Source organism: Colletotrichum lupini, chromosome 3 (assembly GCF_023278565.1).
Source record: "Colletotrichum lupini chromosome 3, complete sequence".
Classification (NCBI taxonomy): Eukaryota; Fungi; Ascomycota; class Sordariomycetes; order Glomerellales; family Glomerellaceae; genus Colletotrichum; species Colletotrichum lupini.
The window spans coordinates 7,308,328-7,335,391 of record NC_064676.1 but is presented as its reverse complement, the minus strand read 5'-3'; the positions used below and the strand labels follow the sequence as shown (position 1 = coordinate 7,335,391).

General features: G+C 51.1%; 12 protein-coding genes and 2 non-coding genes across 14 annotated transcripts; 8 read left to right on the top strand and 6 right to left on the bottom strand.

Moving 5' to 3' along the window:
* Window positions 1-2,423: 2,423 nt before the first annotated feature.
* CLUP02_06937 (uncharacterized protein) lies at window positions 2,424-4,200 on the top strand (the record flags this gene model as incomplete). Its single annotated transcript, XM_049285934.1, has 6 exons — window positions 2,424-2,861; window positions 3,097-3,132; window positions 3,203-3,347; window positions 3,465-3,672; window positions 3,772-3,890; window positions 3,938-4,200. The coding sequence occupies 6 exons, from the start codon at window positions 2,424-2,426 to the stop codon at window positions 4,198-4,200; spliced, it is 1,209 nt and encodes a 402-aa protein (XP_049143077.1).
* A 354-nt stretch (window positions 4,201-4,554) lies between these two features.
* Window positions 4,555-4,826, bottom strand: CLUP02_06936 (uncharacterized protein; the record flags this gene model as incomplete). Its single annotated transcript, XM_049285933.1, has 2 exons — window positions 4,555-4,669; window positions 4,741-4,826. 2 exons carry the CDS (start codon window positions 4,824-4,826, stop codon window positions 4,555-4,557), a joined length of 201 nt encoding a protein of 66 aa, XP_049143076.1.
* A 1,564-nt stretch (window positions 4,827-6,390) lies between these two features.
* On the top strand, window positions 6,391-6,481 carry CLUP02_tRNA090. Its single transcript has one exon. It is a non-coding gene; the product is annotated as a tRNA-Tyr (tRNA).
* A 1,590-nt stretch (window positions 6,482-8,071) lies between these two features.
* CLUP02_06935 (uncharacterized protein) lies at window positions 8,072-10,134 on the top strand (the record flags this gene model as incomplete). The annotated part of the gene is made up of 7 exons (XM_049285932.1): window positions 8,072-8,371; window positions 8,451-8,541; window positions 8,645-8,765; window positions 8,829-8,859; window positions 8,921-9,787; window positions 9,863-9,950; window positions 10,019-10,134. 7 exons carry the CDS (start codon window positions 8,072-8,074, stop codon window positions 10,132-10,134), a joined length of 1,614 nt encoding a protein of 537 aa, XP_049143075.1.
* Window positions 10,135-10,531: 397 nt separating this feature from the next.
* On the top strand, window positions 10,532-12,251 carry CLUP02_06934 (uncharacterized protein; the record flags this gene model as incomplete). Its single annotated transcript, XM_049285931.1, has 4 exons — window positions 10,532-10,564; window positions 10,640-10,906; window positions 11,014-11,301; window positions 11,430-12,251. 4 exons carry the CDS (start codon window positions 10,532-10,534, stop codon window positions 12,249-12,251), a joined length of 1,410 nt encoding a protein of 469 aa, XP_049143074.1.
* Window positions 12,252-12,510: 259 nt separating this feature from the next.
* CLUP02_06933 (fungal trichothecene efflux pump) lies at window positions 12,511-14,570 on the bottom strand (the record flags this gene model as incomplete). Its single annotated transcript, XM_049285930.1, has 6 exons — window positions 12,511-13,161; window positions 13,212-13,298; window positions 13,352-13,593; window positions 13,652-13,819; window positions 13,878-14,214; window positions 14,394-14,570. 6 exons carry the CDS (start codon window positions 14,568-14,570, stop codon window positions 12,511-12,513), a joined length of 1,662 nt encoding a protein of 553 aa, XP_049143073.1.
* A 298-nt stretch (window positions 14,571-14,868) lies between these two features.
* On the top strand, window positions 14,869-15,066 carry CLUP02_06932 (uncharacterized protein; the record flags this gene model as incomplete). The annotated part of the gene is made up of 1 exon (XM_049285929.1): window positions 14,869-15,066. One exon carries the CDS (start codon window positions 14,869-14,871, stop codon window positions 15,064-15,066), a length of 198 nt encoding a protein of 65 aa, XP_049143072.1.
* A 510-nt stretch (window positions 15,067-15,576) lies between these two features.
* CLUP02_06931 (enoyl-CoA hydratase/isomerase) lies at window positions 15,577-16,296 on the bottom strand (the record flags this gene model as incomplete). Its single annotated transcript, XM_049285928.1, has 1 exon — window positions 15,577-16,296. One exon carries the CDS (start codon window positions 16,294-16,296, stop codon window positions 15,577-15,579), a length of 720 nt encoding a protein of 239 aa, XP_049143071.1.
* Window positions 16,297-17,301: 1,005 nt separating this feature from the next.
* Window positions 17,302-18,227, top strand: CLUP02_06930 (carnitinyl-CoA dehydratase; the record flags this gene model as incomplete). Its single annotated transcript, XM_049285927.1, has 2 exons — window positions 17,302-17,689; window positions 17,764-18,227. The coding sequence occupies 2 exons, from the start codon at window positions 17,302-17,304 to the stop codon at window positions 18,225-18,227; spliced, it is 852 nt and encodes a 283-aa protein (XP_049143070.1).
* An 86-nt stretch (window positions 18,228-18,313) lies between these two features.
* Window positions 18,314-18,394, top strand: CLUP02_tRNA091. The gene has a single exon. It is a non-coding gene; the product is annotated as a tRNA-Gly (tRNA).
* Window positions 18,395-18,849: 455 nt separating this feature from the next.
* CLUP02_06929 (uncharacterized protein) lies at window positions 18,850-22,280 on the bottom strand (the record flags this gene model as incomplete). The annotated part of the gene is made up of 6 exons (XM_049285926.1): window positions 18,850-18,895; window positions 18,970-19,471; window positions 19,525-19,816; window positions 19,919-20,064; window positions 20,203-20,267; window positions 20,428-22,280. 6 exons carry the CDS (start codon window positions 22,278-22,280, stop codon window positions 18,850-18,852), a joined length of 2,904 nt encoding a protein of 967 aa, XP_049143069.1.
* Window positions 22,281-23,139: 859 nt separating this feature from the next.
* CLUP02_06928 (AMP-binding enzyme) lies at window positions 23,140-24,753 on the top strand (the record flags this gene model as incomplete). Its single annotated transcript, XM_049285925.1, has 1 exon — window positions 23,140-24,753. The coding sequence occupies one exon, from the start codon at window positions 23,140-23,142 to the stop codon at window positions 24,751-24,753; it is 1,614 nt and encodes a 537-aa protein (XP_049143068.1).
* A 480-nt stretch (window positions 24,754-25,233) lies between these two features.
* On the bottom strand, window positions 25,234-25,698 carry CLUP02_06927 (uncharacterized protein; the record flags this gene model as incomplete). Its single annotated transcript, XM_049285924.1, has 3 exons — window positions 25,234-25,392; window positions 25,453-25,572; window positions 25,609-25,698. The coding sequence occupies 3 exons, from the start codon at window positions 25,696-25,698 to the stop codon at window positions 25,234-25,236; spliced, it is 369 nt and encodes a 122-aa protein (XP_049143067.1).
* A 172-nt stretch (window positions 25,699-25,870) lies between these two features.
* Window positions 25,871-26,953, bottom strand: CLUP02_06926 (uncharacterized protein; the record flags this gene model as incomplete). Its single annotated transcript, XM_049285923.1, has 2 exons — window positions 25,871-26,445; window positions 26,539-26,953. 2 exons carry the CDS (start codon window positions 26,951-26,953, stop codon window positions 25,871-25,873), a joined length of 990 nt encoding a protein of 329 aa, XP_049143066.1.
* Between the last annotated feature and the right edge of the window lie 111 nt (window positions 26,954-27,064).

The following is a 27,064-nucleotide window of genomic DNA, read 5'->3' as shown; positions in this document are numbered from 1 at the left end:
AGTTAGACTATATTATATAGATCTTATCGAGGTAATTTCTAGCTTATAAAAAGAAGAAGAGCTAGGGGAAGCTATATAACCCGCGGTAGAGGTATAGGAAATTATCCTTAATAAAATCGTTATAGTAGTACTAATAAATAACGAGGAAGAGGAAATTGCTAAAAGGGCACTAATACGTTGCGGGAGACTATGATAGTAAGCACTAACGCGGCAATTTATTATTAGCGACGAGGTAATTAATACTTTTTATATAGTAAAAGAGAAAGCCGATTTCGAGCTAGTAGTTAAACTACGCAAAGAAGGCATAATTATAACTATTAGAAAGCCGTATAAGGGATTAGATCTTATCGAAGTAGATACTCTGCGCAATCGAGGGGTCTATCGATTTATCCTCTACGATCTAGAAAAGTATATAAACCTCTATATATTTAAATCGTAAATAGTTCGTAAAATCAAAGGAAAAGGAATACCCTAACTATACGAGAAGTCTAGATACGTAATTTAGGGGTACGGCGACGTTAAAAAAGCGACGCTACTTATATAATCGCCTACTATATAGCGCTATAGCTAACGATTAATAATAGTACTAATAGTATCGTTGCGGAAGAAGGGATACGAGATTTAGAGCCGTGATATTACCTAGGTATATACCTAATCGGCCATAGGGCTTATAAGGAAAATCCTAGCCTATCTACCGAAGGAAATAGCTAGTAAGTACTTAGAAAGTACGATTATTAAAGTGCTTAAGCTACTATATGGGCTCGCAGAATCGGGCACCCATTAGTAGGCTACTTACTACGATTTTTATATTAATTAACTATTAATAATTACCTCTACGTACGACCCGTACTTACTAGTCGCGGAGCACGAAGGTAACTAATTTAGGATCGTCGGAATATAAACTAATAATACATTAGGCCTATCTAATATTAACTTTATAAAGAAGGAGAATAAGGAGCTTTAGAAAGCGGGCTTCGTAACGAAGCTAAAAGAGGTCCTTATAATAAATACCCCCTTAGTATTTAACGGCGGGATTTTTATAATTAAAAGGGAAACCGTCGTCTTTTAGTAAAAAGGGTAGGGCGAGAAAATTAACCTCGTCGACCCGAACGTAACTAATATTAAGAAGCGGTATAAGGCTAAGCTTACGTAAGGGGTATATATTATAAGTATTTATTAGCCCGAGATAACTTTTAACTATACTAGGGTAGCGTAGGCTATAGATCTAACTAAACGAGATATCGAGGTACTTAATAAGCGGCTTAAGTAGTAGTAAACGAATCTCGATCGAGGTCTCGTCTACTACCCGATCGACTTTATAACTAGTAAGCTCTACGTTTTCGTTAATAGGTTATTTACGAATAATAACGACCTTACTTCGTAATTAGGGTATATTATTATCTTAGTTAACGAGAGTATGGGCGAGAGCGAATTTACTATATACGGTAATATAATCTACTACTCGTTAACTAAAAGTAAGCGGGTAATAAGAAGTATACTAGCGTTAGAGGTTTATAATATAATTAACGGCGTTAACCTCTCTTATGCGATTTTAACGACGCTAAGGAAGATTACTAATCGAATTAGCTTTTTACTTATTCTAACGGTTATTTATACCGATTCCTACTCGCTATACGAATGCCTCGTTAAATTAGGAACGACGAAGGAAAAGAGGCTTATAATCGATATTATAGCCCTTAGGTAATCGTACAAAAGGCGCGAGATACTTAAGATCCGTTAGATTAATAATAAAAATAACCTCGTAAACGCTTTTATAAAAGTAGTATTAAATAAGGGATTAGAGTAATTCGTAGGTAATAGAAAAGTTACTGTACGAATAGAGGGATAGGTTATATAAAAAGAATAGAGAAAAGGGGGAAAAAGAGACGACTTAGTAAACGGGCCCGAGGTCGAATTATACTTCTAACCGTAATAGTTAAATCGATAAAAAAAAGAGAAAGTTAGTATTAGATTAGAAGTCTAATTCGACCGCAGTATATAGCCGACTATATAGGGGCTAATTAGGGGCCCTATTTACGATTATCGTAGCTAGCCTAACCTACGGTTAGAACCTCCTTTTTATACTTACGCAAATATCTAGATAGTTTAATTAATCTCTTCGTTAACTACGGTTCGAACTAACTACCCTGTAATAGGGATACTAATACTAACCTCTGCTTCCTGCTGCGGCGGCTGACCCAGCATCTCCTGTTAACACCTGCTTAAAAATTGTTCGCGGAATTATCTCCATATCCCTATTTCTCCCCTGTGTCTATAACATCTGCATAGGGGCTTATCACAGCCCTGCTAAGGATTTGTGGGTTGTACCGGAGGTATGCTTGCTGATATCCCTGGAGGCCGCTTGAATTTGTTTCTTTTCCGACTAACTATTGTAGTTCACCGTCAAAACAATCGGAGTGATCATGCAAGCGGTTAGACTAGTCAACATAGCCGAACCTAAGCTAGTTGGGCCAGGTTACGTGGGGGATATCGGGGTTATGTTGCAGTTCGGGGTTGGATATGCTCTCTCAGATACCGCAGGAGATGACCCATTGGCAGTTGGCAGTGCATTGACAACATCCCTCTCGGCCATCTGGTGTTGTCTTGGCAGACTCACAGTCAAGTACGAACCCGAATTCGCAGCAGTCTTTGGGATTCTCTCAGCTGAATACGATGTTTTGAACGCCATCTTCTGTAAGCAACCTTTTTCGCCGACTTTCAGGACACAGTTTAACAAGATACTTTTTTCGGATGCAGGTGCTCAAATCCTCAACGCTGCAGATAAATCCAGCATATCCCGCAGTACGGATCAGCTTCTCACCACGTTGGCCAGGGTTAGGAACGGCGCATCCCAGCACCCGGTGACTCGACTGGGTCTTGATTAAAGGTACTGGGAACGTTGAAATGTCTCAGAGTTGGGTTGTTCTTTTTGATGAGAACAGATCAAACCATAAGGCCTACACACTTTACTTTAACTGAATAAAAGAAAGGAAATAAGCATAATCTCATCATCGCCATGATGACGATGTACTGAATCTCGAGAGCGTATTACTTCAACTTGATTATCAGTTTCGCATTGACCTCACATATTGGTAGATTACCGAGTCAGTAAAAGACTTACGGTTCCGCAATGTAGGTTGAGACTTGATAGAAGGAAAGGATACGCCGCCAGTATCATTTGAGCGCAACCATCCAAATGCAGTACATAGACGAGGTTACCTTGGTGTGGGGCTGTTCTAATTTTGTTCATTGCCAGGGGCCGAAAAACGACACCAGAACGTCCGCTCAGCCAAGGCTCCGGGCGGACTCAGGGAAGGCTCAGGTTAAAGCAGCGACTACTCAGGATGGTGGGCGAGAGAGGAAATACTGTAAGTCGATATTCGCATCACGTATTAGGCTGTTTTATCCACATGCAAAGGACCGAAGCCGACACACTTGGAGGAGCCGACGAACGCACGCCGCAGAGCGTCTTACGCAGCTGCGAGATGCCCTCAGTCATATCCGCAACTATCCTATAGTGGATGAACTGACGCGCTTTATTGATACCGTTTTACGGCCAATGCAACCGGACACTTTCTCCAAGAATTACATGCGGATGATGGCCAAGATAGTTGTTGCGGTAATGGATGCGGAGAAGCCACTGGTACTTGGCGGCCTGCTCGATGATCAACCGTACAGCTAATGCGGTATTTTTGTACTAGAAGACATGGAAGGGGATGAAGAGCCAAAAGGGTATGAAGATGATGATGTTGTGCTATTTGATGACCGAAGCGACGATTCAGGTGCAAGCTCTCACACCAATTATCATCATATTGATTCCGATTCTGTGAATGAGGGGGACTTTGAGGAAGAGTCGGAGGGCTCCTCGGAGAGTGAAGACGACGATATAGGTAAGAAAAGTACAACTCTGGTGGGATTCAATGTTGACCCGACTCAGTCAGGTACGTGTTCACTTCTTCCAAGCCGATGAAGGAGTCTTCGGAAACACTGTACCCGAACGATATTGATAAGCACGTGTCGATTCCTGTCGCTGGAGCTATCGCTGGAAGTAACTTGGAATCGGTCGACTTTCACAACGAGCCTGGGCCCGAGCTACTCATTCAGTGTTGGGTGAATGGGCTCTGTTTTTTCCGAGGCCATTCCCGTCGATCGGTTGTCTTCCCATGGCATCCTGCGTTGAGAGAAGACTTCAGGACCTAAACACTGTACTTGGCCTTATCATGAACCACTCTGCAACTGATTAAACCCGGCGTCGGATTACTTTACTCAATGCACTTCCAATTTCCTGGACGGTTTTGACTCTCAATCATGGTTGCAGCCTTTTTCAATAAGGTACAATGAATAATCTTAGAAAGCCAGGAAACGGCGATGCAATCTGGAGGAGAAGCTTGATTCTACATGTGTAATAATTGAGGAGCGATGTCAACCTTGACAATCGAATGTAGTCTCTCATACCATCATGCCTGGTTGCGAACCATCATCTCTCAACAAAGCCTTCGCTATCGAGCTATGTATAGGCGAAAGCTCGACCTCTAGGCTCCATGACATAGTGAGCTACGGGGAACAGGTCACGCTGCCGTTGTTCTCGATGCAGCGCCAATTGTTTGGGCAACGCTGTAGAACGACCCAGTTGCCAGAGGCGTCACAGACCGCGGGAAACACATTTGATCTATTTCAAGTGATGAGCTCGCATGAAAGCTGGGTATTCAGAGTATGGGTTCAAGAGGCTAAAAGACTCACCTGCATTGGTAACGGCCGGGTGTGCATTGCTGCGCTTCAGCAAGTGCTGCGACGATGGTAAAGATGGAGACAACGGAGAAGCGCATTTTCGCTGAAATTCATGTCAATCTTGATGTTTGTAAAAATGAGTCACGTTGTTTTCTGTATGAATCACTTACTCTGTTGAGAATGTCGGTTTTGGAAACTATTCGTGAACCGCTGAGAAAGTTCAAGTCTGCGTGAGTCTGGTTAAGCACAAATCCGACTCTAGGGCATAAGCTACACTTTTATAATCCCACTGAAAGATGAGTATCCAGAGTTGAATCATATCATGATTGGAACGGCCGAGGTTACTCAATACATCACGGCGCCCGTCTTCTCCCCTCTAGGCAGCATCACAGCAGTTGCCGTACGTTTACCGATGAAGCCTTGATCCTCGTTCAACAATTTGCCACCAAACAGAAGTATGTGATGCGCCTTGCGATGAGCGAAAATTACTAGGATATAGGTACGAGACGCTCAATTGCGCAATCATTGCCAGAGTCTGACTTGATGCAAGCCTGTCAGCAAATCGCAGCAGTAGTCCAAGTTGAAGCCGTTAGCCTCACCGCTCGAATGCGAATCGTCAAGTATGCTGAGGTCGCCGATATCTGTAAGAAGGTCCCCGAAGACCTGCCACTTCCAAGTATAAGAGAAAGCTTGGGTTCCACCATGCGCGGTGTTTTAATGTAGTTGAACGCCTGGTCCTTGGCTAACTCTAGGCAGCAGCTTCGTAACACCCGAATCAGTATAGTCACCCGGTAAGCAGATCCTTCAATGCGGGATAACCCCCCTTTCATTTTTACGAGATTGAGCGTGCGTTTTAATTTCTAGACTGAGAGTTCTGGGCAAAGATCCCCCGATCGTAGATATCTTTCATTGAAGTTGGGTTACATTGACATCGTGTGTACGGCTAACAACTTCACCTGTCGCTATCATGCAGCGTATGGGCTGACTGGATGATTGGGGAAACCCATCGACGTGCACTTGATTCTGTAGAATGACGTTTGAGCATTTGAATCTTGGTATGAGTGAATGATTGTATTACTCCTAGATTTGGCCAACGATACTACCTTGCTAAACTTGTGACCACTTAAGTCGGAATCTGAACTCATGTCAATGGAGGATATCCAGTTCTCCTAGTCTCTACTAGTCTCATAGTTGCTGATTCTATGAAAGCGACGTCCAATGTCACCAGACCAGTCCCAAGTGTGTTTTCATGGCGAAAGTCAAAGTCATTGAAAGGTGTCGGTTTACTGAAAGAAGATACACGAACCTCTAGAATTGTGCTTTGAAGGAAAACTTCGACAGCACTCACCGGATAATTTTCAATCAATATTTGAGCGCAACGTACTAAGAGGCTTGTAGAGATTACATCACAAGAGTACACGTGAGGCGGTGCTGGAGGTAAGTCTACAAAGAGGCCTCTGAAGATGGATCACCGTACTTAATTTATGATCTCCTTCAAGTTGGGACCTTCGTCTGACTCTTCCAGCTCGAGAGTGTGTGCCATAATAACAGTTTCTGAAGTGATTTTTCTCAAGTTATTGCAACTACCGCGAGAACATGGCAGCTTGGTGGCGCCAGCACGCATTGGAATAAGAGTGAACAACAGTCCCGCCACTCCACAGCCTCCTCTTGGTGTAGTTGGTTCATCACGTTCGACTGTAATGGTATATCCACATCCATCGAAAGGTCTCTAGTTCGATTCTGGAAGAGGAGAGGTGTTCTTTTTTTGTGTCTCATCCTTGAACAAGGCGGCTGAATATCATAGCTCTCGTACGGGACTAAAAAGCTGAAGAGATTGAGAGTGATTTCTTTAATATTAAGAATTTGATCCATGATTTTACAACATTTTTGTGCAATGACCCAGCCGAAATAGGGAGAGTGGAACTATGTGGGCGGTCAAACTTCTGCTCATGTTGACTCCATCTACCTAAACAGCATCGTAGTGGGACTCAGGGCCACCATCCACTGCGGCTTATTCAAGGCTCGTCGCACAAGATCCAAAGGGCGTTTTAAGTCAGGCAACACGAGGTCAGCAGACCGAGCCTCCGAACAGCTTGAAGATTCCAAGAGCGCCATCAGTAGACTGAAAGTCGTGGCTAGGTCCATGTTCAGTTTTCTGGCTGTAATGCATCTAGGCACGTGCCAGTTTGACATCCAGCGTAGTACCTTACTTATGGGACAAGTTTTGAAAAGTAATCTAATTTACCCACTTAGGGATGGTGGCTACACTTACCCAATGTGGTTAACGAATCCATACATAGACCGCGGTTGTTGAATTGTGCACTACTATTATGAAGAATTCATTATTTCCTCTATTCTCTTACTTTGTGCATGCTGCTTAGATAATCGCGGTCAATCTGGTGCGGTCCCGCCTGCCTTTGGTGCGTTCACGAAGTAAACCCTCTTGACCAGACTGGAGTCATCAACACGCATCACGGATACTGTAGAATATATCACTCCATCAAGTCCTGTTGTTAGAGCCTTTTGAAGCCGATTGGCCCCCAAATTTCCTGGGAATTCTGCCCCAAAACATACGATGCTCCATGCGATAAGGCCGGCGCGATAGCCTTGCGCAGACTCTGTCTCATCTCAAAATTGAAGATCTGAAGCCAATTGCAACAAGCGTGACAAGACTTTAGGCCTGGTCTCTGGTTATAGTAGGTGCCATGCCTTAATATCAGAGAAAAAAACAAACACGCGCAATGCCATTTCGCTCCAACTATCTATCCTGAGCTGGAAGTTCTTCAATGTTTTGACTCGTGCTAGCCTGTATGCTGAATCGCTGACTGGTTCTTTGTGGGAACTCCAACTAATGAGAACTCCGATGGACGCGTTCAACGTTCGGAACCCAACGCGGAACTTGTCGAGGCATCACCACATTGAATGCTCAGCCGGCGAACGGGGGATCTTCTGTCGCCTTGGAAAATGGTGAAATCTGGCTCTCACGAGACCGATGAGTCCTGAATTCCGAGAGATGCTGAGATCTCGGTGCAGCCGTCGGAATGGATTTGTGGAGGACCAATCACTAAGTGGTATTGCTATCCCAATTGGGCCATGAAGTGCGCCGCCAGCGCTATCAGATGATGTGCAGAGGAATGATTTGAAGGAAGAGGAGCAGCGAGTAGAGAAGAACTTCCGTAGAACATACTCCTTAGTTCTTCAATCCTTCATGTATATATCTCCTGCGACATGTTCCTTGCAATGAGGTCGCAAGGGCCTGTCATCCAGACTCGGACCCAACTTCATTGAAGATCGTCAACGCCCCTTATCTTGACCCTCAACAACCACCCTTTGATAGCCAAGTATGGCGGAATGGGAACAAATTGCTCGAAAGCACTTCGAGGAGCAGAAGAAGAAGATACCCTCGGACTGGCTTTTGGACAATGACAAGTTAGAACAGCTTCGCGGCGCCGGCACGGCACAGGAGGGCCGTCTCATCGATCTTCAAGCAGCCAAGAAGTCAGGCATTCTCGACAGCAACGAAATGAAAATTACCGAGAATTACACAGCCCGTGAGCTTTTGGGACACCTTCGCCAAGGAACACTCAGCGCAGAGAGAGTGGTCACTGCTTACTGCAAGCGAGCAGCCGTTGCTCAGCAGTTGGTGAGTATTTGGACATTTGCTTGCAACTGACAGTCCGCTTCGCAGAAGTAACAGGCTGATTTTCTGTTGTGAATACTAGACGTCCTGCCTCACCGAGATCTTTTTCGAAGAGGGAATCGAAAGGGCCCGGTGGCTCGACAGGCAGTTGCGAGAAACAGGCAAAGTTGTTGGTCCGCTCCACGGCTTGCCTCTCAGTTTAAAGGTAGGACAACACTACATAGCCTCTGACTTTGAGTCCGGCGACAAAGAATAGTCCAATTGACATCATTCAAGACAGCCTTCACGTAGATGGGCACTTCGCGTCTGTCGGATATGTCGCGTTTCTCAAGCAAGACCGTCCCAAAGGCAACGCTGCCCTTGTCAAGCTGCTTCTTGATGCAGGAGCAGTTCTCTAGTAAGCAGACTGAGCGAACGAATCGCTGCAACAAGCAGATCTGACGATAGGAAACCTTGCTAGTTGTAAGACCAATATTCCACAAACGATGATGGTAAGCGTTCTACACAGACAGAATACCCTCTAGACAATATTTGCTAACGTAGTGTATTCAGACCTGCGATTCCGAGAACAACATCTTCGGCCGAACACTCAACCCACACAATACAAAGTTGACAGCTGGTGGCTCTAGCGGAGGCGAGGGAGCGCTTGTCGCGTTCCGCGGATCACCTCTGGGCATCGGTAGCGATCTGGCCGGTTCTGTACGCATCCCAGCTTTCTGCTGCGGCGTGTATGGCTTCAAGCCAACCGTGGATCGCATACCGTTCGCAGGACAGTCTCTCTCTCCATGGCCCATGAATTGGATGTCCGCTGTGATGCCTGCTCTTGGTCCGTTGGCCAACTCCGCCGACGACTTGTCGCTCCTCATGGAGGTCGTAACTAAGCTCAACCCATGGAGATACGACGGTAGCGCGATCAATCTCTCCTGGAGAACCCTAGACGAGCCTCGATCGAAGCCCTTGACGATTGGGATCTTGCCCGAAGATCCCGAATATACCCTACACCCTCCTGTACGCAGGAGCTTGGCTGAAGCCGCGTCCGCTCTCGAGAAAGCTGGACACAAAGTTGTCCATCTTGCAACGGATGCGAAGCGTAGCGTGGCCCTCGGCGCAAGGATCTCGTACCAATACTTTAGCATTTCGGCGCCAGCTGTTGCTGACTTTGGAGAGCCTTTTGTTGCCTCTGTCGCCAAAGGAATGCATCCCTTCTCTACTGGAGACTTTCCTGTCGACCCGAAGCTGGACATCCCAAGCCAGTTCACAGGACTGAACATGGCTCGCGCGGCCTATGCCCAGTCATGGAGCCAGACCTGGCAAGAACACGACCTCGACATTGTATTGGCTCCTGGGGCATCCTGCACTGCCGTGCCACACGATACCTTTGGCCTCCCCGTGTATACAGTCATGTGGAGTTTAATTGACGTGAGTGTTTAACTACCCCGTTGCTTAGAAATCCTTGGTAGTATTCTCATAGGTCGCTAATGTAACATTGAATAGTTCCCTGCAGCGGTCATTCCCTTTGGCACCGCGTCCGCGACGCAAGACTCTGAACCACAAAAGGCCATCGCGGACTTTGTGCCTGATTGTAAGATCCTTCCCCGATCTTCCGAACAAGAAACTTGCGCTGATGTTTCGAACCTTTGAACTTTCAAGACATCCCCGAAGCTACTGATGGTGCACCTTGTGCAATCCAGATTATCGCTCCGCGGTTCCGCGATGAAGAGTGTTTGGAAGCCGTGGGCGTCATTGACAAGATTCTCAATGCTTGACGATGAGAGCAACACCTGGGCAACACATGGAGTTTGCTAGCCCACTCTCCACCCTCAAGGTAAGGTAGAAAGACAATACTACAGCAACTGCGCAAAATAACGTAATGCCCCAACAAGTACTACCGCAAGCTGCCGAAAAGGAACTTGTGACCCGACGACGCCATCCTTGCCAACCATCCTTTGTTGCTTGAATACCCGGAAATCTGCTATGCACCGTTTACCGTGCGTGGGGTTCGGCAGTGCTACGCTCGAGTAGCCACCTATACTCGCTAATCAGTGCGGTCTAACTTTATGTTCTTAGCCCTGAATCATGCTGGGAATTCCGTACCTAGTCTGTGCTCCGTTTGGCCAGTCCCAATGTCCCCTGAATCGAAGCAGCCACAGAGGCTAAGCTCCCATGCCGGCATCTTTGTCCATTCTACTTCTCCGTGTGCGTGTGTGTATTTTGGACAAAACATCCATTTGTCAACGGCTACGAATCCCATCTCGAGCTGCCACTCTATAGATTCGAGAGACCAAGATGCAACGCGCTCGCGGCGGTTGTATGAGCTGTCGGCGGCGGAAACGAAAGTGTGACCGCCGCCGTCCGTTTTGCGAAGCCTGTACTCAACGAGGGATCCAATGCCCTGGATACTCAACGCCCCTGCGCTGGGTGGATGATGCTGCGAATCACTCCTCTGCCGGCGAAGGTAGCAGCAATGCTACTAGCAATCCAGCCGGATCCAACACTCTCGCAAGTCAGATCGCACTCCCGAATCGCCCCAGCCCTCAGGTACAGACGACACATGTTACGGATGAGCTTTTCCATAAGTGTATGCCACAACTGCGCGTGTCCCAGTGCTGACTCGATGAGATATATCACGTTGAGCTCGCTAACAGGGAGTGACGCTTACAGTTCTCCGCACAGGCCTCATGAACCTCTACAGCACATCAGTGTGCTCATGGGTCCAGCCGTTCTTTGTTGAGATGTCTGCCAAGAGCAAATCTCTAGTATTGCTATCTTCCGCCATCCAAGCCTATCTTGATGAAGGTAGCTCGGACATGTCTGTCTCCTCAATGGAGTACGTTGACACTGCTCTGAAGGAGTTTCGGCGCGAAATCGTGGCCCATTACGATGTTATGCCGGCTGCCACGGCATGCTCTGGCGTACTGCTGTGTGTTCTTCAAGTAAGTGACCCCGATGATAGCCGACTAAGTCCGGCGGACGCTGGATCGCACCACTACCAGTCCCCTCCTTAGACCGCAGATGTCCAGACATGGCATAGATCTTTCAGCTAAGCGAATGGATCACATAGTTCCTTCAAGCACAACCGTGTACACCCGTCATTGGACTACTCGCCGAAACCTTCCATCTGAATGCTCCTATATCATATCTCAATCCCAATCCCGAGCATGACCTCTCAGTACGGCATGCCTTGGAATTCATCGGTCTCATGGACATGCCCTGTCTCGTACTAGGAAGAAAGTGTCCCTCTCTCGGTATTTGGAGACGCTTTCGACAAGTTCAAGACTCCTGGAAAGGGGGAAGAGTCAAGGCCTTGGAAGTCATCACTGGTGTGCCGCATTCGCTGCTGGATATCTTCGCCGACACCCCGTTCGAGACGGCGGAGGTCTCCATAAGTCGGTTTTGGGGATGGCCAGGTGAAATGGGCGAGTACGTTCAGTGCTTGTTGTGGGATTGTTGGCGGTTTGCCGGCATGCTTCACATCCGCAGACGCGAGCAGCGTATTATAAACGCGACACAGAAAGACGGCCAATTCGTTGGCGACGATCAGCAGGACGCACTGCCAAGTTCAGAAATTGTTCTATACCGTCTAGTATCAGGACTTCATCTCTTTTGTGTGGCGTGTCAGCTGCCCGAGAATCAGCATCTGTTGTGCCGCAATGGCATCGTCTTCCCTCTGATAACGGCATGTCTCGAAACTCGACTCCTTAAGCGGCATCCTGACTGGAAACAAACTGTGGATGACGTGCTGTCGGCTGCTAAGAAGAGGTATCTCTTTCAGTTGGCACGATCTACATGGGAGCTGCTCGATGAAGCTTGGAAGGATGGTACAATGGATTTTGACCTAGATAAAGCAGCATCACGCAGAGGCCAGGAGGTTTCATTATTGTAAATTATGGGGAAGCTCTGCAGCGTCTTGCTGCGCGCGAAGTCAGAACTTTCTCATCCATTGCGACCATAGATGGTTGCGGTCCTGTAGCCACATGCAATGAAGACAATCAAGGCGAAGGAAGTTGAAGCAATACAGTCACCAGCACCTCAAACCAAATCGTGCGATAATCGTTCCTACAACCTGGATACAAGCGTGACGATCTATACACTCACAAGTCCCCCCATCACTCTGCCCCTTGATCAAGTAACTCAAGTCTCCTTCAAGCTCTCTTCCCATCACCCATACGTCTTTCCACCTTGTTCGTCAGATGCTTCTGAGCATCCTTGGAGAACAAGCATCCGACAATCGCGATTGCTCCGAAGCCCAGACTCGCCAGATAAACCGTCTCAAACGCCTTCGAGTACGCAGTCGGAAGCACCTTTGCCACGGCAGCCTTGACGGCACTCGTCAAGCCAGGGAATGCGGCCAGTTTTCCGGCCTGCACTGCCTTTGCAAGGGCCGGGAGCTGGCTTGAGGGCAGACCCGCAGCAACGGCTGGGCCGCGAATAGCTGCCGGGATCTCCGTTGCCAGGCGATTTGACAGGATCGTCGTGTAGACGGCGACGGCGATGGAGCCTCCGGCCGAGCGGATGGACGCGAGGAGACCCGAGGCGAGGCCGATATCTGAGGGTTTGCAGAATAGGGGCGCCAGAGCGAGAGATGCCAGCTCGATGAAGCCCACGAAGAACGGGCCGAGGATGGTGAGGGCGATTCCTGTGTTCAGTGTCTCAGGGGTCAGGGACGCGAGCGCCCCGACGAAGCCGACCATGCAGAAGGTCGCGAAGATGATCCAGTACCGGACGTTGCCTCCCCATTTCACGATGCCTCCTGCGCAAACTTGACCAAGCGCTGTAGCACTTGCCACAGTGGACTAATGACTGTTAGCTGCATGCGAGAGACGTTGGTCTGAGGTCTGCTTACCGAGAGCCAACCGCCGTAGGTGATATCAGTCGTGTACAAGGCCTGAACCTGCTGTGGCCATAGCAAGACAGCGGAGTAGTAAAACATCTTCGAATCTGTTAGCCACGCAGAACTTGTTGGAGGGGGTGGGGAATCCCTACTGTAGCAACCGTTGCGCAGCACACAAGTGCCATGAAACCACGGTTGGCAAAGAACTTGATAGGGATGGCAGGATACTTCAGATCCGCAAAGGCCTCCCAGCAGAAGAGTGCCACCAGAAGAACGACACCAAGAACCAAGCTCGAGATGGTAGCTGCAGAGTCCCAAGGGAACATGACGCCTCCCCAAGATACACCCATGAGGAGAAGAGTGAGGCCAGCAGTCCACAGGAAGATGCCAAGATCTTTGCATCATGTTAGCATTGAGGGGATATGAGAGGCCAACCAGGAAAGTCAACTTACAGTCCAGTTCCTTGAGCAGCTCGCGCTTGGTCTTGCGGTCATGGAGAAGCTCAAAGGTGGGTGGGTGGTAAAACAAGTACAAGAGAACGATGGCGAGTCCCACGGCGATGATGTTGACGTAGAAACACCATCTCCAGCTGAGATTGGGGTTCTCGACGAATTTCCGGGCTAAGATATAGTGAGCAACTACATGTATCCTCAAATGGGCCTCTCGCCATCAACTCACCAACGAAAGGGCCAAACGCGGAGATGGGGGCATTGGTCAAGAAGATGAGAGACAAGACGACAGGACGGTACTTGTTGGGAACCAGTTCGCCAACGGCAACGTTGAAGCTCAGCTGGACCGTCTCGCCCAGGCCATAGATGGCGGCACCAACGATGAGTGTCTCGACATTGTGCGCCACAGCACACACGACGATTCCGACGATGGCGACGACGTTGCCACCGATGAAGAACCATCGTCTTCCGAAAAGGTCTGACAAGCGGCCCAGGATCGTGTAGGTGAATGACAGCGAGAGAGTTCTGGCAATGTTGACCCAGGAGATATATGGGCTCGGACCTATCTAATGTAAGCATATGACATCTTTTACATCGTTACCGGATGTACTAACCGATGTCAGCGTTGATGAATGTCAGCACGTTGGTTGGCAGGATCAAGAAGATGTATGCCGACATTGCTGAAAGACAAAACCCCTAGATGATATTAGTGAACATCCAGGTCTTGGCAAAGGTGTCGACGAACCGCCATGGCCCCTAGGAACTGAGGAGAATAGTAGTAGCCGGGAGGGAGATCATCGCCGAGCGCCTCGGAACGGATCGAAGAAGCATCGTCTCGGTCGGTATCGCGGTCGAACTCACGGTATTTCTCCAGCGAAGCCCCATCGAACTCGCGATAGGACTCGTTCTTGGAGATATCCATGATGGATGATCGGTGTATCGATATGCAGGAACCAGCTCGCAGTATGTCGGTATTTCGAATTGAAAGTCGTCACACGGGTTTCGACGGGCGGGATCTTGCGCGCTCGAGGCCGTGCTCGAGTCTTATACAACCTTTCTCGACCAACGTGCCATCTATAGACGTCGACGGAGGACTGTATATGTGCGGCGTAGTGTCGAATGAGGGTTGAGTGACGGGACAAGGTCAGCAGTGAGATGAACCCCAAGACATGCAATGCAAGTCTTGGTCTGACTTGCTTGCCGTCTGTCTGTCTGCCTGCATGTGTCCATCTGTTTCTCTGCCCGCCCGCCCCTCCCTCTTCACACGCAGTAACGCGGCTTCACCGTCCCACGGCATACGCATACCAAGGTGTCCCCCGGAAGACTCGAACCTCTTCGAAACTCTTTCACAGAGTCTGGTTGTGCAGTCGGGGCCTCTCCCTGCGCCGGCCTGCGGGGAAGACCACCCCACGACCTGAGCACAACAACTTTGGGATTTCTGCATCTGGCCGCGACAGTGGTTCGAATCATTAGCTCGATGCTGACTCAAATCGTTGAATCGGGATGGGATGTCAAGCTGGTGAAAGGCGCTGCACTGGACTGATAGTTGAAACCCGTTTTGGGGCCGGACCGACGGTACACCAGTCTGATGTGATGGGCGATATTGGTGATGGCTGCCCTCACTTCCCATCACCTGGTCTATCTGCAACGCTGACAAAAACGTGCAGTTGCCAGCGCATGCAACCCAAGTCCTGGTAGGCTTTTCTACTGTGTACATAGTATGCATCGACTATATACAAAGAAGGAGAAATCTGGCTGGTCGATCTCAACTGGTTTCGGACGACGGGTTTGATTAGTCTAGACGGTGGTCGAGCAAAAGCTTTGAGAGAGGAAGGCCACACAGATCTAGTTCGTCCGGGTTTCTCATCAGACGGGATCTTCTGCTTTTCCCCTTCGAACGGCATGTTTGGAATTAGATCCCGTCCATCTTACAATTTGCTACCTTTCCAATGGGGTTCTCGCTTCTCAGAGAATGCTTTGAGGCCCTCAAGGATGTTCTCGCCCTTTTGCAGCTCTGCAAACTCCTTCTCCAGCGTCCACTCAACTGCTCGCTCTACAGATGCCGTTTCCCAGCCCTGCCTCAATCCAGCTCGAGTGCATATAATGGCATCCGGGGAGTTGGCTGCAATCATCTTGGCATAACGCACCGCCTCCTCGACAACTTTCTCCTTGGACACTACCTTGTTCACGATACCCCATTGCTCCATCTCCCGCGCCGAGACGTTACGCCCCGTCAGGGCGAATTCGCTTGCTCTCTGAAGTCCGATGGTCCGTATGAGTCGCGGCAAAGCGCCGCCTATGGCCGCGATGCCCCTCTTGACTTCGGGAAGCCCAAAGTAAGCGTCCTCGGCGGCGACGACGAGGTCGCAGTTGACTACGAATTCGCACCCGCCACCCATGGCGAGACCGTTGACTGCGGCAATAACTGGTTTCTTGCCCAATCTCCTGCTCAAGGGCTTGAAAGCAGGCGCGTTGCCCATGCGCTGGCTTGGATCGGCGTCGTCGGCCATGCTATTGTTCCACTCTTTGAGGTCTGCTCCCGCAGAAAAGGCCCTTCCCGTGCCTGTGATGATTGCGACGCTGAGATTTGGTTCCTGGTCATACCATTTCCAGACCGAGTCCATCTCCCACTGGGCTGCTGTAGACATGGCGTTGAGGTCTTTTGGCCTGTCCATTCGAACAAGCAATACCCGGGGAGCTGGGTATGAAAGCCTGAGAAAAACTGGCGTTGCTGGCTGCGGTGTTTCTGTCTTGAACCCCATCATGCCGAGGATTTTTCTGATACTGCGGTTCGGTTTATTTCGAGCTTGTTGAAGCAGTCTTGATGATCTTGTGATGAGCCGTGATCACGTTGCTCACTTGGTGATACTATTACGATGTCAACTGCTTGTGTCGGAGTTCGTTTGCATACTCCCGCCCTCTATTAAGCTTCGCGGGCTCAAATAAAGTCGTAGAACACACGACAATCCTAGCATCCGGTCCTCGAAGGAAACATCCCGGATCCAGGATTCACCTAACCCCCACTCGGGCTATTTTCCGTGGCGCGTCCATCGGGGGAGGGTAAGAAGGCTTCCGCCTGCATGGCACACATCCCCGATGCTTTGGCCTTCCTCGACGGCCATTGCGCCAGGTTTCGCAGGGGCTTTGACTCGCTCTCCAATCGTGCTCAGCGGGACACACGTTTCTGGCGTCTTTACAGCGGTTGAAAGAGGGACAGCGAAATCGTGGGACACCCCGCAGTGATGAGCCACAGGGATGTTCCCGCCTGGATTGCCGAGGCGGCTTGCCTATGCGACTCGCTAGGGAGCATCCGTCAACGGATCATCAGGGGAGGGGTTGCGCTCGTTCTCGTCTGTGGGCATTGGGCATGCGTGGCAGGTCACTGTGCACTGAACTGGCCGGGAAGTCAGGTATCATTACGTGACGAGGTGTGTCTACGACATCTGGTGATTGTCTGTTGATCAACTTGGCGAGAAGGATGATGGAGAGGTACTTCGACTCTTTGGAACACCAGAGCTAGGTATCGAAGCCTCGAAGGTACAGCAACAGGGTGATACGAGACAGATCACTACAGGTTGCGCAGCGTTCCACGGCATCGGCACCAAGTAACCCAAAGTAAGACTCACAGCCAAGCGAGCCACTCGATCACGAAGATGGCGACGCCAAGGACGAAGAAGCCAGTCCCTTCTTGGATTGAGAATCCCTACCCGCATATTGAACACAGTCTGATATCCTTTCCGCGGAAATACATCCTTCTTGTCACGATAAACCGACCGGAGCATATGAATTGTCTCCCCGTGGAGGCGACGATAGAACTCGGTGCATTGTGGAAATGGTATGATGCCGAACCGGAGCTGCGATGCGCCGTGTTCACGGGAGTTGGAACCAAGGCCTTTTGCGCCGGCATGGACCTGAAGCAGAGATTGGATATCATCAAGACAAACGACGTCGCCTTTGACTACCCACCAGGTCAATTTGCGGGCATGAGCAATCGGACAGGGAGGAAACCGATCATTGTCGCATGCAACGGCCACGCTCACGGTATGCTTGACATTGGAATTTGAGGACAATGCTGCGGATGCAGGTGCTAAGACAGAGCTAATACGGGCATGTAGGTGGTGGCTTTGAAGTCATTCTCAACGCCGATGTCATCTTCGCTTCACCAAACGCAACATTTCGTCTCCCCGAAGTCCTCCGCGGCGTATCTGCCCTCGCCGGCGCATTGCCTCGTTGCATGATGCTCTTTGGTAATCACCGGACGATGGATCTTATACTCACAGGCCGGACATTATCAGTAGAAGAGGCACACAACTGGGGATTGGTCAAGGAGATTGTGCCGCAAGAGAGGCTTCTGGAGAGAGCACTCGACTATGCTAGCCAGATCGCTGGACTGAGTCCCGACAGCGTCATTATCTCGCGATTGGCGGCGCGGGAAGCATGGGAGACTGGCGTTAGCAGAGCGACTATGCGCGGACAGGAGTTATGGGCCGAGGCAATGCTTCGGAGCAAGAACTCGACTGAAGGACTGGCGGCATATCGTGAGAAGAGAGACCCCAAGTGGTTTCCTTCGCATCTGTAGCTGGGAGGGTTTGAACAAGATTTTGGCGGTCACGCAAGCTCGCTACAAGAGATCTTACAGCTCGCGTTATTTTCATCCAATGAATCGCGTCGATGGTTTAGTGGTAAAATTCTCCGTTGCCATCAAGCAGCGTCGGGGAGCCGGGGGTTCGATTCCCCCTCGACGCAACTTTTGCTCTTTGTGCCCTCGTAGACTAATCCAACCTCATTTTTGATGCAATCTCTGCGTGGATGTGTGGCCTGCCGAGGTCAACTTTGGTCTTCTCCAACAGAAACTTTGACTACTTGACACTGGCCAGCATTGCCTGGTATGCCGATGAGATGCTCCGTTCAAACAGCACGCAATCTGCACGGACAAGCCTTACCTCAACCTGTTGGCCAGTGTCGTCGTTTCCTTCACTTGAACTCTGCCGACTCAAGAAGGACAACTCTTTCTACTTCTTCTGACTCGAAAAGTCATAAGACGACCGGTATTGCAGCAGCACAGATGGACCTATATTCGCGACTGAGTCCGAGTTTGGACGACTATGATACACGGCGCAAACTCTGCCTCAAAAACAGAAACCTCCTCTGAAGGCCACGAGCTGTATCCCTGGAAAGCTTCCACGTGCGCGGCATAAAGATCACATCTTTGGTTTCGCTTGCAAAATCTTGGCGTAGCCATTGGACCTTCGTGATTGTCAGCGTCCCTTCTCGCAACAAGGAGGGTTTGGCGGTGAGGATGCCACTTGGAGTAGACTTACAGAGCAACTCGTCCATCATCCTTCACGATCGTCTCAAAGACAACATCGTCCACCCCGCCTCCGCTTTTGACAACCCACATGCGCGTCTCGAGGGTGTCTCCGGGATAAACGACGCTCTTGAACCTGGCCCCGTACGCTCTAAAACGACTTGGGTCGCCGCCGCCTAACTTCTGTAGCAAACCGTGTGCAGCCATGTTCCAGGTGCCCAGCCCTTGGAGGATAGACCCCTTGAACCCGGCGCGCTGCCCAAATGCCTCGTCTGCGTGAAGCGGGTTGTAGTCGCCGCAGAGGCGATAAAGAAGAGCTGCCTCCGGGGTGGTCTCGATGATGTGCACGGCGTCCGGGGCGCGATCCGGTGCTTTCACGGCCGGCTTTGTTGGGCCCCGGGGCCCGTTGTAGCCGCCTTGTCCTATGCCGAAGGCGGTGGATGTCATTTTGGTGTAAGCTGTGTTGGTCTTCTTGTCGACCAGCAGCTGTTCTGCTTCAAGAATCATTGCGCCGCCTATAGGCGAGTTAGCCTTGTATCTCGCGATTTCCTGCGAAACGCCTGCGCACCCTTGTCATAGACTCCGATGACCTTGCTTCGAACCTCCAAGTCAAGTCCATCCGAAGACACGGAGATGGGGCGGAGGATCTCAATGCCTCTCTCTCCGTCTACGGAACGCTGGGCGTCGAATGGCGGACAGCCCGGGACGTGGCCGGTCACGGTACGGGCAATAAAATCAAAGACATCTTGGTCCGTCTGCTTGAAGGCGAGATTGATTGGGAACGTGGGGAAGGCGGCAAAGTTTGGGTGCAATTCGTAGAGGAAATGTAACTCTTCCTTCTGACAGCCGATGGCATTCGCCTAGCAAGTGGTTTAGCTGGCGCTTTCATTGACCCAACATAATGGCAGCCACTCGTAGAACATGGCTTGAGCATAATCAAGAGATGCAGAGATGCTTCTTACGAAGAGTAGCACATCACGGCGGTTGTAGGCGCACTTGATGGGGGCATGTTCGTAGCCGGCGGCTTTGCGGAAATCAACATTGTCGTAGAGGCCAGATGCGTTCTTTACCGGCCTATCGTTCGGAGCCATCGCGTGTAGTCTTATTTCTATCGAGTTGAACCGAGTACTTAGTATGATGGTGATTAATGAAGTTGCTGATATTAGAGAGGTTGACGAAGATTGACATGGCCTCAGCAACAGGCTCAAATGCCAGGGGACACAGACCGCTAAGTAAGACGACTGACCACGCTGTCGCACTGCCGAAATGGCGCTCTCAGGCGCTTGAACCTTGACCGAGGTACTCCGCAGTCTATCCCCTCGGCCAGTCGTGGGTCACAAGTAATGTTGACACTGCGAAAGAGCCCTCCGCGAACTACTCGGTCCAAGGTATTGTCGATCCCCTTTTAGTGACTTCTCAGAGAGAGGGCCTGTCTATTCACATATACACAAAACTTTCGAGATTTCATAACCTTGATGATCGGGCACGGCTTTCAAATCTGTGTGGCCGGCGGTCATCCTCAACCTTGACCAAGTCAACCGGCAGGCCAACAACTCTGGCACGTAGAAACTCCCCGAGGCTTTTCGCAAACCCATCGAGCACGCTGCTGCTGCTAACGCCCTCCTGTAAGATCCCCTTGATCACAAAATGAACCGCCCAGAGCCCTGGGAACTCGCACCTTTCCACCACGTAACGAGCTTGCCAGTCATCTCCTAGCAGCTCAATGAGCCTCCGTCTTGTCATGAAAGCCTGCAGCCATGGCCACGCTAAAGCGTTGCGTACCCAGAAGCCCACGTTGGCGTTGCCTCCCTTGTCGCCGCTCCGCGCAAAGACGAGATCCCCCAGAGGTCTCCTCACTGTCCTGGACAGCTGGACTTTCGACAACGGCACTGTGGCATCGTAATCGGGCTGGCGAGGGGGTGTGCCGCCATCTTGACGTGCCTCGATGGTATGCTGTTTCTCACCACCAATGAAACTCACGAACAGGGGAATCCGGGACTGTGGTATCAGGGCCGGGAAGTACCTGACGTACGGCCTCGGTTCCATAGTCCTCCAGTCCATACCTAGATGAAGACCACAATAGCCTTGTAAGCCATTATAGAAGATTGCCTTCTTGAACTGCTCAAACGCTGCCTTGGTCCGAGACTGTGCAAACATGCGGAATTGCGTCGTACATAGCTTTTGTGACCGCGGATCTGCCACTGATGAACCGTACTTCTCTATGCTCAAAGTCGTAAAATCGGACTGGTTGATTTGGCCCAACACCTGGCTCTTAAGCACCTCGAACTTGAAGTCGGTGTCTAGGCCAGTCGCATACGCCGATATCTCGGCCTGGTACCCTCCCATCAAGCAGATGGACAGCTTGGTCGTAGACGGTGGCGGCAAACCCCTCACACCCGATAGTCGAACGCGACCTTTACCAAGCTGTGTGAAGGTTGCCTTCTCAATATTGGCTACAACATCCGGATTGAGATAGTAGACGCCCTGTATCTCATAAAGCAGTTGCGCCTTACAAGTATCAACAGACACCAGCCCATTGGAACCCTCCGGCTTCGTGATGACAGCGCCGCCATCGGCTCCGATCTCCGCAATCGGGAACCCTGCATGATGGAGATCTGGCACCTCACGTTGACCGCAGTAGTTCCCTCCCGTCACATACGGTCCGCACTCGATCAAGTGACCGGCCATCAGACTCGCAGCAAGCACATCGTACTCCGTCGTCTTCCACCCATGCCACCACGTCGCAAGCCCCATTACGGGACTTGCATCGGTGCATCTCCCGCAGATGACGATGTCGGCGCCGAGCTCCAACGCACGCACGATGCCAGCCATGCCCGTATAGGCGTTGGCCGCGAGGAGATCGTCACCCTGCGAGTGCGGATCAAACTCGACGCCGGGCTGGTCGAGATGCATGACTCGCCCGAACGCGCCGCGTTTTACGGCATCGGTCACGTTGTCGCCGCTTACCCAGGCGATCTTGACGTCGCGGATGCCAAGGCTCTCAACGTATGCGTGCGTCTTGTTGGCGAGGCCCCGGGGGTTCAGGGCTCCGCCATCGTGGACGATTTTGATGCCTTTCTCGGCGACGAGGCGCGCTGCGTCGCCGTTGTGCCAGGCGAGTTGCTCGATGAAGTTTGGCTCGTATCCCAGCTCTGGTTGGGTCTGGAGCTCGATTGCCTTCCAGGCGATATTGAACTCTGCGAGGTAGTCGGCAGTGATGGCGTCTACATTGCCGTACTTGGCCAGGCGGTATATCTGATCAATGCCGTCGTTGATGGCGCCAGAGCAATTGCCGATGCGTATAGGTCGTCGAGGCGGATCCATATGGCAGGATGAATGTTATTTAGTGTGACTTAACCTTGAATCGAAGAGCCCGCGGATATATCATTCCAGCACTAGAAACGTTGTTTCGACGTTGAGGCCATCGTATGACCCTCTCGCCCTTCAAAACACCGAACCGTGCCGACGGCGCCGCTCGAGCTGCCGCCTCGACGTTTTGACCTCGCACCTACAGCGTCCCACAAGGATCACCGCAGAAAGTCTGTTTGGCAGAGTTGCGCCTGCGGATGCTCCCCGAGTGCGACCAAGACCATGGTGATTCAGAAGTTTCATGCAGAGGTGCTCTCTTCTCCGCACATCATTGTCTCGGTCTCCCCCCCTCCTCTACCTTGTGGAGGGTTGCTGATTGCATTTCGCCTTAGGGCGACGCTTGAAGGAGTATCTTCCTTTCAGTAGCCAACCTATTCCCTGCTACTCCGCGCCCTCCTTTTGCCTCATTATTCGACGCAGGGAATCGTCGAATAAGGTCCGCAGAAACCGCTCACTCATCCCGCGCGGTAACTCTAGTTGTCTAGGAAAGGTGGGATGTAAGCGCGAGTTCAACAGCATAAGCGGCTCAAACAAGTTGAGGCTCTTTTGCTCGCCGTCATCGTCGGACTATTTCGTACCGACTGTTCCTGACGCTGATCGAGAATACGACTCTGCGACTATTCCTTTCATCCTGGGATCTTGTGGTTGTTCATGTCATTGTCGAGAGCTCGTTCATCCGACAGTGTGTTTGAGAGCAAAACTCAAAAGAGAGAATGCACCGACCATCACGACCATGAGAATATACAGATCTAAACGTATCGAGATTCCTCGCGAACTGAATCTCACCGAATTGCTTCACACAAACGCAAGCCCAATGCCCGAGTCTCATGTCATCGCTGCCGATAGTTTGACAAACCGGAGCATCACTCTCGGCGAGCTACGGAACCGCGCTGGCCGAATTGCAAGGGGGCTTGCGGAAAAGCTGAATCCACCGGATCAGGCACGCTGGGTCATTGTGGTGCCAAATTGTGTCGAGTTTCTCGAGATCTTCCATGCCATCCTCTGGACAGGCGGTGTTGTGTGTCCCATTAACCATGCTCTCAAGGCATCTGAGGTTGGCCACGGTATCGCGGTCTCAAGACCTCACTTCATCGTTGCGTATGGTTCAATATTAGAGACCGTCATCCGGGAGGCTGTGGATGTGGCGGCGAGCGAGCTTCGTCAGGAGGGAGTACTCTGGAAACCACCGCCAATACTGTCTATCGTGGAACAAAGCAGACAAGCGAGACATATTCCGGATGACTTTACGGCTTCAAGTCAGCTCACCATACCACACTGGCCAGACACTTCGAAACGACTGGCCTCAATACACCTTTCATCTGGAACAACAGGGAAACCAAAAGGTGTCGAGCTGACGCACTACAACTTCGTCTCCAACGTCATGCAACTCGTCGCCCTAGACCACAAGCGCCAAATGTTCAACTCGGCCTGCAGAATCGTCGCATTCACACCCTGGGCTCACATCGCCATGACCACGGCTCCCCTCTTTCTCGGCCCGTATACCGGCATGTTCCATCACGCGATGCCGCAGTACAGCATCGAAGAATTTGGCAAGCTCGTGGGCTCTACACAAGCGACCATGTTCCAAGGCGTACCGAGCGTGGTGCTGGGCCTGGCAAACTCGGATGTAACGGAGCGATATGACTTCTCCAAGGCACAAGTCATTAATATCGGCGGCGCGCTGCTGAAGCCGGCGCAACTCTCGAGGCTACTCAGCCGAGCGCCTTGGAGGCTCATTCAGGCGTACGGGATGACGGAGGCGGCTGGGTATGTGGCCTACCAGGGTTTTGACGAAGTTGTCCCCGATGGATGTACTGGGAAGCTTTTGCCCGGTATAGAGGCCGCTCTTCATAAGGAAGGAACGACTGAAGACGCACCCCTGGGCGGTCCTGGGGAGTTATGGCTCCGGGGTCCGAATATCACGCGGGGCTACGCATTCAACCCGAGCGCCAACAGGGAGGCGTTCCCCGTCGATGGGTGGTACAATACCGGAGACGTGTGCCGTATAGATGAGCAGGGACGGCTGTCGATTGTTGGGCGAACAAAGGATTTGATCAAGTACAAGGGCTTTCAGGTGAGTCCGACGGAACTCGAGCAGACTATCAACTCTCATCCTCTTGTGAGGGAGTCTGGTGTCGGGGCCCTCTGGGACGAGAGCCAGTTGACGGAGGTTCCTGCCGCATGGGTAGTGCTGAAAGAAGACGACACGAACAAAATGGAGGGGCGCGAGATTGTTGGAGCTCTGAGGGGAATCCACAAAGCAGTAGACGAGCAAGTCAGCGGTTACAAGAAGCTTAGAGGCGGTGTCTGGATTGTCGATAAGCTCCCGAGAAACGCCACGGGGAAGATTTTGAGGAGGGATCTAGTGCGGATGACCAACGGGTTGTGTTCTTTGGAGGGTGGCAAGAAGTTCGTCGCTAAGTTATGAAAGTGGACTTGATCTGAAGATGGATTTGATCTGGACAACGTGAAGAAGTCAGCGTGCCTGTTCCCGAAGGGCCGATGCCACTCACTATACCCAAAGAGTGTCTATGGCTTTTACTCTCGGCACCTCAGTCTCCGTGGAATCAGTCACTCAGTGTATATTGTAAGAAGCGGTTGATTTCGACTGCATGTGGAGCTCGGGCAACTCGATATTTCTCCATTGTCACTGGAACGCACCTGTCTATATTGAAAGCCTATCTTCGCCTTACCTCACTGTGTGGCGGAATGAAGCAGAACGATCTTTGGAGGCCAAGCTCGAGGCCGCTCGAGGCCGATCTAGACTGGCTCAACCTTGCTGCCAGTCGCTCACCTTGCAACATGCCATGGATGGATGCTGATACCCAATCGTGACTAGCACTCTGTCCGTTTGGACCATGGTTCAGTTGGCTCATAGTTACTCCTACTTGACGGGCCAAATTCCCCCTCAAGTCAAAATTGTGGCAGCCGAGTTGAGCAACAGAAGGTTGCGAGTGGTGATAGATCCCTTGATACTCCACCAAGCGAACGGATCTCCGCGGCCACCCGCGGGTCCGATGCGGCCGGCAGTCCACCGCAGTAGATTGATCACCATGATGTTGGATCTCTATGGATACTCATTGCTGGAAATACCTTGGTCGACTAATGGACATGGTACTAGACGGACAACGGTCATGATTTGCCTTTGAATCAGAGCAGTGGTTTCAACAAAGCCATTCTCTGTATACCGCTGAATGCAACGGTAGTAGTCAAGAGGTTGACTCTGGTAACCCGGCATTATGGCCGCCTGGGTACGTTGGGTTTGTTTAGTCAGACCTCACACACTACATTTGATAGCATTAGCGCCGCCTTGTTGTTGAGGATAGAACATCAAAGTTGGGCGGTGGTACATCCCATCCGTCTCTTGATTCATGGTATGTAGATAGTCATAGATCCCGTGCCCTCATTTTGAGATGAGGATATCGCTGGAAAGTCGTTACCGAACGAAGTACCCCCTCCCTATTCCATCAAGTCTAAACGGATCTCCGCCAGACCAGGTTCCTGTCATTACCCGTTCCCAATGCCTATGTCGTATCACTCATTCGTTACGCCCTCTCCCGCTCCTGTCTGCGGACCTCCTCCTGGAACACATTTCTCCCCGGCATAGAACCCGGCGGCGGACTCGTCGGCTCAAGCTGGATGTCCGCGCTGCCCTTCTGCCCATGCATGCTCCGCGGCTGTCCCGTGGGATGCGCCGCGTTCTGGCGTTCCACCGCGGCAGCGACGGCCGCGTGACGGCGGCGGCGCCTGATGTACAGCCATACCATGAAGGCGGCGATGGCGAGCGAGATGAGGATGACGGGTAATAGGATGGCCAGAAGGTTCGGTCTCGAGTTGGGTGCGTCGGTGTCCATTGCCATTCTCAGGGTGAATACGGGACCTGTGAGGTTTTTCTCTTCGCCCGTGTCCGGGTCGTTGTACATGAGGATGATGGCCATGTTGTTGGAGGTCTTGCTTTCGAGGTCGGTGAGGTGGGGGGTCCAGGGAACCCAGCCATCGCCGCCGCTGAGGTTTGTTACGGAGAATGCGGGTGCGTTGTCGGTGATGCCGTTGTCTACATCGAAGCCGACGATGCCAATGGGCGTGGCGGGGTCTGCGAAGAATGTCGTATCCCAAGTGACTTTTTAAGAATATCGTTAGCAAATCGGGGTTGAGGTACTAGAGGCCGTCCCGCGATTCAGACATGAACGGGACGGGATGAATTTGAGCTTACTGTAGTACGTCGACTCCACGTGTAGAGTGCTACCCCGTCGAGGTTGACAAAACGGCCCATCCTGGCCGACCCTGTTGTTGCACACGGCGAAAACTCCTCCAAATCCCTGAATATTGCTTGCTTGCGGCGGCGGCGGTACGCCTGTGCTGGTTGTGAGTCCACCGGTGGTGGCCGTGACGGTGTAGACTGAGCCTGTTAATGAGTATGGGGGCGGGCTGATTGTTGTGCGTGCGCCATTGCTAGTGACGACTGATGGTGAGATGGTTCGGGCATTGCCATTTGAGTCAACGGAGATCCAGTCGTTGACCGGACCTGGACCTTGCCGGGGTTGGACGGCCGCGGCTGATGATGAGGTTGCGAACAAGAGAGCCGTCGCCGCAAAGGCTGACAGCAGTCGTTGTGTGTTTGTGAACATGGTGTTGAAAGATCTCTCGATGCTGTGCGAAGCTTCAGATGTCGGGGGAGCACAGACGCAGTCGGTGAAAGTGCAGGTAGAAGAATCCTCGCCCGTATATTCCTGAGTCGA